The 14,202-nt window shown below is 38.5% G+C and overlaps 1 protein-coding gene across 1 annotated transcript in view; it reads left to right on the forward strand.

Annotated features, from left to right (window-relative positions):
• The window catches only part of PLEKHG1 (pleckstrin homology and RhoGEF domain containing G1), a 141,532-nt gene that overhangs the window by 40,422 nt on the left and 86,908 nt on the right, over window positions 1-14,202 (forward strand). Inside the window, exon 3 of the mRNA XM_062572377.1 lies at window positions 342-416. Coding sequence (XP_062428361.1) covers window positions 368-416 — 49 coding nt within the window. The 5' untranslated portion in view covers window positions 342-367. The remainder of the gene's footprint in view (window positions 1-341; window positions 417-14,202) is intronic.

Consider the following 14,202-nt stretch of genomic DNA (forward strand, 5'->3'; position numbering starts at 1 on the left):
TTGCTTAAATGACGCTTACTGAATGCAGGTTGGCATGGCCCTCTGAGCATTATTTACCTGAGCAGTACTTGGGGGTGAGCAGCCCTTCCACTCCAGCTGATGGACTTGCAGCTTGGAATTCACTTGGGGTTAAAAACATCCGCGCTGAGAGACAGAAGTCCACCAGACAGTATTGCGATTAATGTCTAGCAAATTTTTGTTTGTTTAGATATCTAACATTTAAACATGGAAATGATGTAAGCTGAAAATGTATTCTTCGTGGGGGAGGGGAGGCAGGGGAGTGTGCTGCTGAAATACGCTGGTTTTGCTTGAGAAGGCTTTCTTTGCTTTGTGTCCATTAGGTCTTACTCAGCCTGCCTCTGCTGAGATGCCAGATAAAACACCAGGTGGTGCAGAACCTGTCCTCAGGAGTGAAGGTTAGTTTTGGGTTTTTTTGTTTTCTTGAAAAGTCTTTTATTTTCTTGACTGAATCTTGAAGAAAAGAAGCCTTGAATTTTTAAGTCAAAACCAAGTTTTCCATCCTGTTCTTAAACCTACAGGAGAGCTGAATTAACTGTGTGTATATATTTATCTGAATAGCAGTAACTTTTCACTTATTTTGCTTATTTTCTGCCTGTGCCACCACATTATCCTTGACAATACTGAAATACACAATGTGATCTGGAGAGGAGCACTGGGCTGTGAGGATTTTATCTTTGGAGAAGATGTTTTGTCCCCTTCAGATAAGGAGATCTCATTGACTGATATCTGTTTTTTTCATATGGGATGCTCAGGTCTCACAGAAGGAAAGCGAAAATTTAAACATTTGTGTGAGGGAATTGGTGCAAAGAGGAATGAACGTGTATGATTTTTCACTAAAATCAGCAGAATCTTGAAATGTTTGATTTGCCTGAGAATCAGACCACTGTTTGTTAGTTTTTTGGAGCTTTTTTTTTTCATGGCTGTTAACTCTACGTACCCACAACTGAAAGTGTGGGCACTTGATAGATTTTTAAATAACAAATTTTCCATAAAATCAGTACTTTTCATATTTGAGTCCTTCTTCAGAACCTTCAGAAGAATACTTCATTAAACTATTTTATAAAATTTATTTACTATTTCAGGTCAGAGTTGTGAGGTATTTTAGTGCTTTTGTGTAGCTCTTGTCTAGGTTTGCTGTCTGTGTCATGGCTGTCCTCACACACACCTTTGAAATATTTGAAAACTCAAGATGTTTGAAAAGACAAAATTTGAAAATTCCCTTGAGTATGCATTTTGTTTTGAATGAAACTTACAGCTCAGGCTGCTTCATACTGTTTTCTAGGCAAATCTAAAGTTATACAGCTCAGAATTTATTTTTAAATATCTTAGTCGCACTTAAACATTGATTTGGACATTTAAAAGGAATCATGGAATAAGCCGCAATAGTAATTTCAGTAGGTGCATCAGTAACAGCAGAGAAGTAATTCCCTTCACATGGAAGGAAATTTAAGCTATGCTGAACTACAAAGAGCCTTTCAATTCGGTTCTTATTTTATTTACTGTAAAGCTCAATGGATGTTACTGTGAGAGCTCTCAATACAAGAATTGGGAACAGCTAGAGCTAGCCTTTCAAAGGACTGAGGTCTGTCTGTCTGTCTCTCCCTCCTGATTCACTTTTTGTGGGCCCACCTTATAAATAAATCTTTACTTTAAAAATACTGCAGTAAAGTCCAGTTACAACCAAACTCCATTATGTATCTTGCTGATTGCTTTCCTAAAAGCAGTCTACATGATCGTATCCTTCAGGGATGATTCAAAAACTTAAGATCAAATTTGAGGAAGGGTTAAAAAAAAAAAATCACTTGCTCTATGAGAGGTGGCTTTATTTTCTCTTACTGCACTTTAATTCACCACCCAAGCAACTACCAGTGTGCGAGTTGTAAGGTTTGGTTTGGCCTTATGTGAGGAGTGACGGAGGACAGGACTTGTGATAGCGTAGAGCTCTGGGCGGGCTGGAGCGGGGGCCAGGGGTGGAAGGGGAGTGGGTGCAAAGAGTTGCAGAGCATCGTTAATGCCGGACTTGTATCAAAAGCCATCAAACACAGATTGATTTTCCTTTTCCTTGAAGAAGGATGGATGGGGGCTGAGAGCTGGCATACGCATCTGTTAAATCCTCTGAAGGCACGTCGTCTTTAAGGTTAGAGAGGACATCCCAGGTGCTAGGTTACAACCATTTCCTGCCTATTGCAGCCCCAAATTGCAATGTTGGTGCTGAATAAAGATTTGTTCATGCTTGGGTACAGGCGGAGGAGGCAGGGAACTGTTTGTTTCATTTTGGTTTTGGAAGACTCCCATGAAGCCTGCAGTGTCTCTCGGGTTCTATAAACGTGGTTTCCTTTTACCAGAATTGCCAACAGGTAAAGAAACATTCTAGAAAGATTTTTGCAGTCTAGAAACGGCCCAGAGGGTCTTGTTCAGTACTTCATCAATTGTAGGTTATCTACTCCTTAAGAAAGGTGTCAAGGGACGGAAAAATAAAGTAAATCTTGCAAGATATGCACAAATCCCTTATGTAGCTACAGAATTCCAATTTGCTTGAAAAACAGTCGTTTTGAGAAACATTATTTCCTCTATTTACAAGGCTTATCATGTGCCCAGTGGGTTTGGAATGCAGGGCAGGAAGTGAAGGAGATGTGCTATAAGAAGTCTCAGTTTTTTCTTTTCTTCTCCTCCCTAGAATTTCATGTGTGCGCTGTTCACACCACGAGCGCTTTAAGTGGAAAAATGCACCCCTTCCCCTTCTCCCTCCCAAAAATGTTTTCTACATTTATGCAAACCCTGTGCTAGACGCTGTACTTCAGAGCTTTACTTCAAAACTCTTGATGAAAACAAGGTCTTGAAGCACTGCTTAATGTATATAATCTGAAATTTATTTTTTCTTATTATTGCAGCTGAAACCATGCATGTTACTTGTAACAGCATGCATGTTGCATGTAACAACATGATACATATGTTTCTGTGCAGACTTTTATGAAGAATTAGCAAAGGAAGCTCAGACTATATAGATTCTAATGATACAATGATACGCTTTTCAGGGAATTGTCCTTTTCAGCGAACTTGAAATTCTTCAAAATATTTTGGTTTACCAAAAACAGTCTTAAAGGATACTTCCTTTACATGGGTTGGAGAGTGGTGCAGGATGTCAAATGCTTTAAAAACAAACAAACAAACAAAAAAACCAAAAAAAAAAAACCCTACGATTTGGGGTAACTGCAGGTATCTCTAACTTGAGCATGTCATTTTTAGTGTTCATAAAAAAGTTGCTTCAATTAGTACTAAGGCAGATTGACAAGTTGAATGTGTATCTTTTATAAAGAACAGATAATCCAAGTGTGGCTGTAGAGTAGAACCATGTGTGCTGTGCTCCTAGAGTTGTTCTTCCATATGATCTTCTGCAGTTATTTGGATTTTTGTTTGCTATGCAAGTGACACTTAAGTGAAAATAAAACTTTTGGAAAGGTCTAGTAGCTGAAATTGCAAGGAAGTCTAAACACAATAAATAGACTTATTCCATGGCACACTATCTTTCCTCTGGAGATTTCTGCAGCCTTGTTCACTTTCTCATACTAGTCTGTCCTAAGGTTGCCCCTTGTGCTTGCCTCATGTACGCTTTTGTGTTGTACAGTAGCATCTGTTGTGTATCTGATCAAGCAGAGACATAATATCGTGCCGTGTGTGTTATTAAGAAAAACTAAAATTGGAAAACTTTTCCTGACACCAAATTTATATGCGGTGTTTAGCACTACCATAATTAAGTCTTTTCTAGGTTGGTGGGGTGATGGTGGGTTTTTTTTTTTGTGTTTTGTGGTGTGAATTCCAAGTTGTGCGCTTGTTGTGTGATGGAATTCAAACAAGCTTGTGATTTAATCTCCCGTATATGCAGAAGAGATCAAAAATGACTGTCTAGATCACTAGATAATCAGGAAACTGTATTTATTTATGTATGTGTGTGTGTGTGTGTATATATAAATAAAAGGTGGCAGAATTGCACTTCAGCTGCCCTGTTTTATCTTTAGAAATTGGCCAAGATTTCCACATTATTTTTGTTTCCAGACTATAATGACTTTCCTCCCTTCTCTAATACTTCAGACGTTTGCCCCAAATACAGGAACTGGGCCGGGGGGGGGGGGGGGTGCTTTTGCCTATGGAAATGAGTTTTTTAGGTTGTGAGGTTCAGACAATTTCATGGTGAAACTTACTGCAGTATATTAATTTTCATGACACTCCATTATGTTTTATAAGCCACTGGACTGAGAAGGGCCCAAAGATGAGTAATTTTCAACAACTGGAAACAATTTTAACCAGATGGAAGTAGTGCACTCTGAGGTACTCTAGAGCAATTACTAAATTACTGATGTTGGACAAGTAAGCAATTTATACCATAAAATAGAGCTAGTAAAAAATTACGGGATAATGTTGAGCGTTCATGTTCAAAATACAGTTATCACTATATCTTACTGTAATAATGTCTTTGACATTTTTCAAGCAGTTTGTATAAAAATACACTTAAATACAAATATTTTGTTTACTAAAAACAAAATATGAATTGATCTGGATGTTTAATCACTATAATAAGTATGTATTAATCATGAAATAATGTATAAAATGGATCTTTACTTAGATGTCTGATCTTATGTCTTGATGAAAATGTTCCACTAACAAAACCCCTAGACATTACACTGATGTCTTCCAATGATACTAAATCAACAGTGCTACAAGTTAGAATTTCTACACTTTAAAAGCAAGAATAACAGAGTACTTATGAAAAAAACAAAGCCTCTCAAAGACTGTTATGATAGCATTTACTGAAAAGAATTGCCAGGCATATGGCAGCAACAGCTTTAGCACTGACTTGTAAGATACAGTTGTCTAGTCTTTGATCATATGCATCTCTGTATTTACTTAGTTTTTATACAGTTTACTTATATGTAGGAATGCTTTACTGATCCAAAATATGACTGAGTCAGAATTAAGAACAGAGTGTTTAATTTCTCATGTTTAAAGTATCACTGCTACTTACATGGATAAACATTTATGTGAACTTTATTTCCAGACATCTTGCTGCTGCTTCTCTCCTCAAAAGTGATATTCTTGCTGTGGTTGGGTCTGAAATAAGGTGCGTTTGTTGTTGCACGCTTCTAGCAATTGGACTTTCACATTTGTAAGGGTGAAACTGGATTGACCAGAGTGCTGGCAAGGTAGCTGATTAGCTGGAAGCTTTTTCGAAGTCAGTGTTGCTGTAACCTGGCAATGCCCCTCCCTGCCTCGCACCCCTGACCCACTGCTCCACATACGGTAGTTAAACGATGGAGCGCACAGAAGCAGACAGTTGAGAAATGAACTTCCTGTAATTAACTTACTGTAGCTTAGTCCTTGACTTGAGGGTCTCCAGGGAGTGGGCAGATTATTTCCTTTTCTGCTGCCCCTTCTGTCAAACCCTTTAGAGTCAACAGTTATGTCTATAAATGTCACTGCTTGCTTTGTGCTATAGGAAAAAAAGCCTGGAGATTCTGTTGCTGCAGAGATGTAATGTGTATATCCCATGTGAAAAATATTTTTCAAGATGCTTGTGTAGCTATCAAGGAGTAGTAGACGAACAACGTAAGACAAAAACACCCCACCATGATCCACATATAACTTTTTTCCTACAGCAAAGCTATTATATTCTGTTTACAATAGATGCAGTTAGAACAATGCACTGGGTCAATACGAGGAAGTGGACTGAGTGTATTTCTGTTTTAGCTTGCAAAGGAATTGCCATTTGCTCTGTGCCACAGAGCAAATCTCAGGTTTGCTGAAAAGTCACCCTTAAACTTGTAGTCTAGTTAACATTTAGAAACTAGACTGTGACAGCAGAGCCCCTCCTCTTGTGCAAATTCCCCCTCTTACACTTGCAGAGAGGCTGCTGCAGTTCACAGCTTCTGCTTCCTAGTGGTATCTGGGGCTTGGCAGTTACTCAGTTGCAACATGGAGTGGGGTGACTGCTGTATTTTTCATCATTATGAAAACCTGTATTAGTTTTCTCTGATCAACCTAATTGGATGTTTTGGTTGTTTTTCTATGTCTATGCTTAAATAGCAGAGATCTTTGAAGAGAAAGATGGGATGAAGCTAAACTCTAACAAACGTTCCCTCCCCTCCTGCCTTATTTCATTAAACAAGCAATATTACTTCCCCCAGCTGGATCCTCCCTTACTGTCTTTGTCCGTCATACTAGCATCCTGAAGGAAACTAGTGATACACCTGTGCTTTATAAACAGGCAAATCCCAGGGGAGAAAAAGATTATATCACTGCAAAATATCCTACAGTAACAGCAGTGCTTTTCCTCGCATTGTGTACCTGATGATGCTGGTGGGAGCCTACCAGCTGTTACTCTCGTTATTCGTAAGAGTCAGATTTGTTTTATGACTTCTCTAACACATGTTTGCATGTTATTTCTGTTGTAACATTTGGCATGTTGCACAGGAAAATGCATATAAACATAGCTCTGTAAATTTTTAATTTTCCATGCTGGATCATACTGATGTTACTTTCTTTGTTACATGTGAAGTGTATTTCCACCTTCAGATTCCCCTACGGCCTATTCCTTTGTGGCGGGAATCCCAGGGTGAGGTTGTTCAGGTTAGTAAATACGACATGTTGCCTTCTGCAAAGCTCTTTTCGAAGAGCCACTACAAACCAAGGAAATCCCTTTAATTGAAAATAGTTGGAAGCTAGCAAAGTGCTGGGGTGAAGTATCATGGATGCTAGCTGCATTCTTACCTTCCCCAGGCATCTGTTTATGACTGCAGCTGAAGACAGAGTATTGTGCTCTTAATCTGAATCAGCATGGTGTTTCTCAAAGTACCTTCAGGTAATCTTCCTGTACTAGGTTATTTTTCCTTACCCACTATTCATAGCCTCACTTTTGTAGCAGCTTTTAATCCACAGAAGTCATATTCGGAAGGAAGATGAAGTGCCCGAATATTTGAAAACAGTATCTGAATTTCTTAACCCTAGCACTTACAAAAGGGGGTAGTAAGACCAAAGTAGATCTGAAGTATGGGAGAAAGGAAAAGAAACCGAGTGTTCAGTTTTTGACACATCACTACTCCGTCCTCTCTCTGCAAGCTGGGAGAAGCTACCACGTTTCCCTTGAAACATCAGTGGTTGACTGTGTCATAACGCATCTCAAACTTGAGCAAGCTCTAGTATACCTAAGATGAGCACTGGCAACAGCCTGAGTAAAAGTTAATGTTGCTATGCTGTGCTCCACTTTGCTTTTAGTCCCCATGCTGTACAGTTCAGCTTAACTTCTGCAGTAGTTTTAAAGCATAATTGCAGATGAGCTTGTTTTCTTGATGAAAGCATTTTAATGAACTCTCTTAGTCACTGGGGCATACTGGCTGGGGGTGGGGGACCTGCGCCTTCCCCTACCCCTTCCCCAAGTTGCTGGCAGGGTGTTAACCAGATGGGCTCCTTTAAACTTCTGCAGCTCGGTGAAGAGGAGACGGTTGGGTGGTTGTTCTTGCTCCCTTGATCTGTGGCAGTGGAGAGCGGCAGCAGGTAGATTGCTCTGGACACTGTGAAATGGCTTAGTACAGAGAAGCCGACTCTTCATCAGAAGCGATGATGTGGTTTCTGCAATATAGTGGTGATTAAATCACACATACAAAGGTTAGGCTATTCACTGGTAGAATAACGTGTTCTTTAAGTGCCCAGCAGTTTCCATGGTGTTCAGGTTGGCTGGTTTCCAGTTGGAGATCAGTATTCCAGTCACCTGCGAGTTATGTTCCTTTAATCAGACCTAGAAAGCTCATGTGGCCTGAACTGTTTAAACTTTAGGTTTCAAAAGCTATGCTTTTTTTCCCTTCTCTTTTCTTTCTTTTTCTTTTTTAATATTGCCGATCTCATTTTTTAAAAAAATTGCTTTTCTGTCTCAAAGATAACTTATTCTTAGTTCTCAAGAAATGAAGTGTTGCACTTCAATTTGATACTTTTTCCTTTTGTATAAATAAATTACTTATAAATCACGATATACGTAATGTGCACATTAATTTTGTGCAATACAAAATAGGGAAACTAAATGTGGCTTTTATGAAATCGGTATGTCATGAAGTATACCACCTTGTGCCATGGGCTTTAAAGCACTTTTGAATGCTAATGATCTGCTTTTATTTTATTTTGTTTTGTTTTATTTTGGTTATCTTCCTGGTTAAGAGAAATCCAGAACAGTCAAAATATTTCTGAAGGAGCAAAGGTTCCTTCCTAAAGCAAAGAAACAAGTGGCATAATAATTTACACAGTGTGTACCCTGTGTAAATATTCTTCTCAGTTGGATGTTATTTAAACCTGGCTGAAGATGGCCCTCTCCAGAAGCTAGACAAACTGAGTTTATTTATTTTTTAATTGTTTTATACTTAAGCTGCATACTGTAATTTGGCTGTTAGCTTGGCTTAAATTTGTACTTGCTTGTCCAGAATAAATACTGCCAGTGAGATTTTTTTAATAAAATGATTAATGATCAACTTTTATCATGTTTATACAACAAGTGACCCCGTCTCCTCTCCACAAACTGAGGTAAAATGTATAGATTCCTTAACTTAGGTTTCAGCTTCCAGAACAGAAGTTTTAATTGCCTACTGGCATTGCACTAAATTTCTATTTTGGCCCAGTAATTGGACCAAAGCAATGTGTTCCAGGTAGCTAAACAAAGTACGAAGCATCAAGGATGCTGTTTCTTCCCTCTTCTCTGTGCTAGCAAAGCAGTACTCCTTCTTGTCTGCTGTGATCCTTTCCATCATGAGAGCTTGAATCCTAATGATTGTTGTAATCTTGCTCTCAAATTGTTAGTAGTAAAATCCTTATTTGTTTTTGGACTTTATGCTCTTCCGAGTTAAAAAGAGATAAGCCCATCTGTTTACCTTGTTAGTCATAACTGATAGCTTTTTTTCAGTTTGTCATCCTACAAATGAAGAATCCTTTATGGTTGAATGTCAAGGCTGCTGGGTTTAAAAGAGTCTGCTTTAATGTTTTCAGTTTAGCTCAAATACTTCTAGAGCTATTCTTTGATTCTTTGCTCTAGCGTTCTATCAAAATTTTGCAGGTTTAGGAAAGAATTTGTTGGTACTTCACATATGATTTGAGCATTCTCCTAATGACGACTAAACCTTTAGTAATCCTTAGTAAGTGAACAAAGCTAGTTCCATTTATAATGGATATCCTTTGAGAACGGTAAAAGGTGTCTAATTATTAAAATTATTATTCTTTTGAGATTAGCTATCTATAGAATGTACTTCAAAGGGAATGATTGATTGAATACTTGTTCATAGACAGCATTTTTTTGGTATCTTGCTTAGCATGAATCTTCCTTAGCATGACAGAAATGTGCTGCTGATCCTTGAGAATCCGTTGCAAGTTTAAATTCTCTTTTCTTCAGAAATAATTCGGGTACTATAATAATTGTCACAGAAGATTCAGGACAGAGAGTGTACCCTGTGATACCACAGTCTTAACTGTGCCTGACTTGGAGTGAAAACATAGAAGTCTCATTTTGTGATTAAAATTTTGGAGTATGCTTTACATCTGCTTCTTATAGGTCAGGAATCCATTGCTTCTCTTGAAATTTCTTTGTGGGAGATCCTTGTTACCAAACAGAACAGATATTTTTGTTAGAAGCAATTACTGTATCTTAAATTACAGTTCAGTAGTACTTGCATCATCCTAACAAAAATGCTATTATCTTGAAATCTGTCATCTCAGAAATCGTGACAAAAAGTAATTTCCTTTGCCAGTTTTGTTGTGGGCTTGGAGGTTTTTTTGGTTTTGGTTTTAGGCTTTTTGGATCACTGCATATTGTAGTGTTTTTAGTGTTCCTGTTCCCTATATTAACACAGAAAACAGAAGGAGAACTCCAAACTGCTGCCAGCTGCACAGGTTTGAAATACTGAAGATAAATGTTAACAGTTAAAGTTAATCCTTCTGTCAGTGTTAGTACAAGTAAAAACCGATATTAATAGACTGCAAAATGTAATTAAATATAAGTACTTTAAAGTCAGCAATATTTCTTAAACATAAATCAGCTCTCATTCTAAAAACTTTACTTCCCCTTTTTAAATTTCTGCCCTATTTTTATCTTACTTCTTTATTCAAGTAACACGCTAGAAATCTGTTTTCCGATTTACTAATTTCCACCCCCCCACAAGTGCCCCGAGCTGTATATCCTCCAAAGTGACTTGAAAGATATTTAAAAAAAAAAAAAAAAAGATAAGAGGGAGACCTTGCCCGCTTCCTGCCGTTTAACGTGGACTATAACTTTAAAGAAGAATTAGACTGTGAAGGTTGCGTTCTTCCATCTTGGGCTTTAAAGACCAGCAGATCCGAAGTGGTAAAACTGGACGGGGATACAGGGCGGGTTTGCCCTGCCGCTTTGTGCGGTGGAGAGGAGGCCGGCAGCAGCCTGGGTAGCCCCCAGCTGTTTGCCGCTTGACTCTGAAGAACTTTGATGAGAACTACACGCATACCTACAACTATTGGTTACGAGTTGTTTTTTTTGTTGTTTTTTTTTTTTTTTGTCTTTCAGTCACCTATTTATATGTCTAGTAGTAATTTCAAACTATGCCAGCTACATTAGAAGTGGGCTGAGAGGCCATGATGCATCCTGAATTTAGACAGATTAATACAGAGGAAATCTTAGCTGTTACTTTTTTACTTTCTTGATTGGCTCCCCGTAGCTTTATTTAGCTTTAAAAAAGGGAAACTGCTGCTTGCTGACACACCAGAAAGAGAGCAAGCTTTGATGTTTTATGAACAATAAAATATTAATAGAAACTTTTTACATGTTTTAGAGTGATATGTCAAACCACTAAAGTCTGCTTCTTGAGGAGTCAGCAAACTGGGGCCCTCGTTGCGGCACTACTGCACTGCTGTCTGCCCACGGAAGGGCGGAAAGCTGAAGAGGGGGAAGGATGGGAGAAGGGCTCTGTTGTGCGGCGTTCAGGTACATTAACCTGCTTGACAGAAGAATGAAGATTGGGTCAAGCACGTGGGAGGCTTTTATTCTTTAAGCTAAAGCCGCGTTACTTTCTGATTATGTAGTTAAAAGCATTAAAAATTACCAAATACTTTAAAAATAGTAACTGTTCTTAGTTGTGGGTTTGGGGGAACAGCACTTGATGTAAATTCCATTACACACATCTTGGCAGTGGTCTCCACAACATATATTTTAGAGAATAATTATAAATGGATGCAACCTCCAGGTGCAATACAGAATTTTCTTCTCACATGCACACAAGGTACTCTGTATTTCAGACCGTGAGAGAACTAAAATTGTTTAAGGCATTAAGAGTTTGGATATAACCTCTGTGCTAGCAGGCCTGGACTGTCATGTTTCACCAGAAGAGCTAAGCAATCCAAGTTTTTTGGTTTCTGTTATGTCTAGTTTCTGTCAGGATAGTTATAAACCACATGCTTGGTCTCCAGTCTGTTTGTAAGGAGGGTGATTATCAGTGTAAATATTTGTAGTTTTCACTGTATAAAAAATTGTGCCGACTGTTAAATCTTATCCTGTCATTCATAATGGAAAGCAATATTTTAAGAATCATGTTAAGTACTAGGCTAATCATTAGGGGATTTTGCTTAATGTCTGGCCAGGAGATGGTTCTGTCTAGTCATGTCCGAAGCAAGCCAGCATTTCTAAAGATGGGATGTCCTATCTTGAATGTTTTCCTAATTAAATCTACAGTTCATAGGCAACAGGAAATCCTTTAGGAAGATAGGACTCTGCTATGACTCTCCCAGAAAGAAAATGGCTGTGTTTCAAGGTTTGTCCCTGATTAGGATCCCTACCCTGTGAGACACTCTTGGTTTAGGATTAGATCCCTGCCCTTAGGAGCTGTGTAATCATTCAAAATGAAACATGAAGACAACCTTCTTAGGGTTATATGCATAGAAAAGTATAACCTTTTTTTTTCTCTCACATCTCAATTTGTGATAGTTTTTTTTTTTTCAATCTTTGAATAGTTTGGGGGAAATCATAGGCTTTCCACCTTCAAAGAAATGTCAGTGTTAAGCAGAGGTGCTGGTCTGCTCTTACAGCACCTCACACTCAAACACAAAGGTGCCCAAGAGGTGCACCCCTCAGCTTGGCCACAACTTTGGCGAGCTGCTAATGCCAACAAAGTATTTTAAAGGCTTGTTCCATTGACAGGTGTTAACTGGAGAATCCTCCTACATGCCAGAGGAAAACTTTTCTTAAGTCTGGAGTCCATCATAAACTTGTTACCCATGTCTATTCTCAGAAGTAGTTAAAAAGAATGTCCTAATTTAATAAAGAATAGAATTTTATCATGAAAGTTAATTATTTAGTCTTGCTGCTTATCATCACTTCTTGTTTTCCACCTCCCCAAAGTAGAAACCCAGACCCATATCTTTTTATATACATAGACCCCTGCACATGCTTCTCTGGACTTCTGTGATACCTAAACATGGTGCTACCAGCCTCTAATGATGTGGGTGCAGTTTATGGAGTTAGGTGTGCAGGGTGCTATATGATTCAATTGCATCGCAACACTGAGCGTTTAGCTTGCATATTAAGCTGATAATCTTGGGATATGTTGATGTTACTATTTGACTAGCTGTGTGTTTTCTGTTAATGCTATGTATTTACTGAATTGGTTTAGAAATGTTTTAAGTCACGTGTTTCATGAGAGAAATGCTGAAGGAAAATAATATGTGTATTTGATATGGCTAAATATAATGCTATTTGGAACTTGAGTTCTTGTATTCCTTACAGTTATGTTGCTTTTGCTACAAGGCTTGCAAGTTTCTTGGCTACAGCTGTGCTAGTATGGACTGGGTAGATTTTGAACAGTCATCGCATGTTATTTATGCCTGACTTTTCTTGACAGTAGAGTCTGTCTGCTTTGCAGAGTTTGGAAATGTATTGAGAGAAATTATTTTATTTTATTTTATTTTTTTGGCCTAGCCACAAAGGTGTGTTCGCATCACACAGTGATGTGAAAAGTTTCATTTGATTTGGAAAAGCAGGAATTTGAGCTTATTGCACAGAGAAGGGTGTATCTTATTCTGGGGAAAATGCACGGTATACCAATTCCAGAAACATGTATGTTAAGCCCAACTTTCTCACTGATAGCAGTGATATTTCTGAATATAACTGTTCTCTGCAATCTTTTATCATGAAATTTCATGCTAGATGGATACCCTGTGCATTTACCACAAGCAGTGGCTTGCTCATCCATTCAGGCCTAGCTGGAATCCACATTATTACTACAGTAGAGCCAGTCCATTTTATGACCCTATCTTTCTGAAAAACAGTGTGTAGTTATGTGGCTGTGGCAGATACTGTCACATATGAACATGCTTCTCTGGCAACTGGATGAGACGCGTTGTTCTTGTGTGTGAATGGAGGACTGTTCCCCTTCTACATGTAGTTGAATGGCCCTTTTAAAAGAGGACAGTATTGTCTGTGCAATAGTATCAAAAGTCCTAATGCAATGTCAGACGTTATTTAGAAGCCTGGTTTCTGTTTGTTTGTTTTGTGTCCTATCTTATGGCTTGAGTGTTTACAGTGCTTTTATGAGAGGATTTTAATAGGAAAATGTTTATGGTCATAATGCTTTGGGGAATGTTCTACCTTATGAGAGAGAACTGGATTCTCTTTGCAGAAACATGGATACCTTTCAAATCATGACTTAGAACTATTACGTGCTTGAAATCCAACTGTATGCGCTTTTTTTTTAATGTTCTGTACTACACCAAATTCTTCTAGCCAAGCGAAAATCTGTACAGTCCTAACAGCAGTCTTTGACTTCAGCAGGGATTGTACAGTGAGGGATCTGGGAGAGTGAGTCAAAGGCACCAGAGTTACCCCACGCTGTGCTTGGAGTCCTGCTCTCCTTGAGCAGACTTGCGGTGGTTGGTGAGGCTGCTGTTCAGAAGGCAGGTGAATTCCTCTTATCCGTGTTCTCCCCCGCTTGACTGCGTTTTATTTGTTTTCATGAGTCTTGATGGGTACGATCTGACTCAGCTTTTTACATTCCACTCTTGGTATTTGAGAATTTTAATAAATATTTTTTTTCTCTCTCATATTCTGTACTTCTATGCTTCCTTCCTCTTCTTTGGAGATTTTGGGCCTGTATCTAGTTAGATCTTAGTGATTTTTTGAAGGTAGCTCTTGCAGTT

This window comes from Rhea pennata, chromosome 3, assembly GCF_028389875.1.
Source record: "Rhea pennata isolate bPtePen1 chromosome 3, bPtePen1.pri, whole genome shotgun sequence".
Classification (NCBI taxonomy): domain Eukaryota; kingdom Metazoa; phylum Chordata; class Aves; order Rheiformes; family Rheidae; genus Rhea; species Rhea pennata.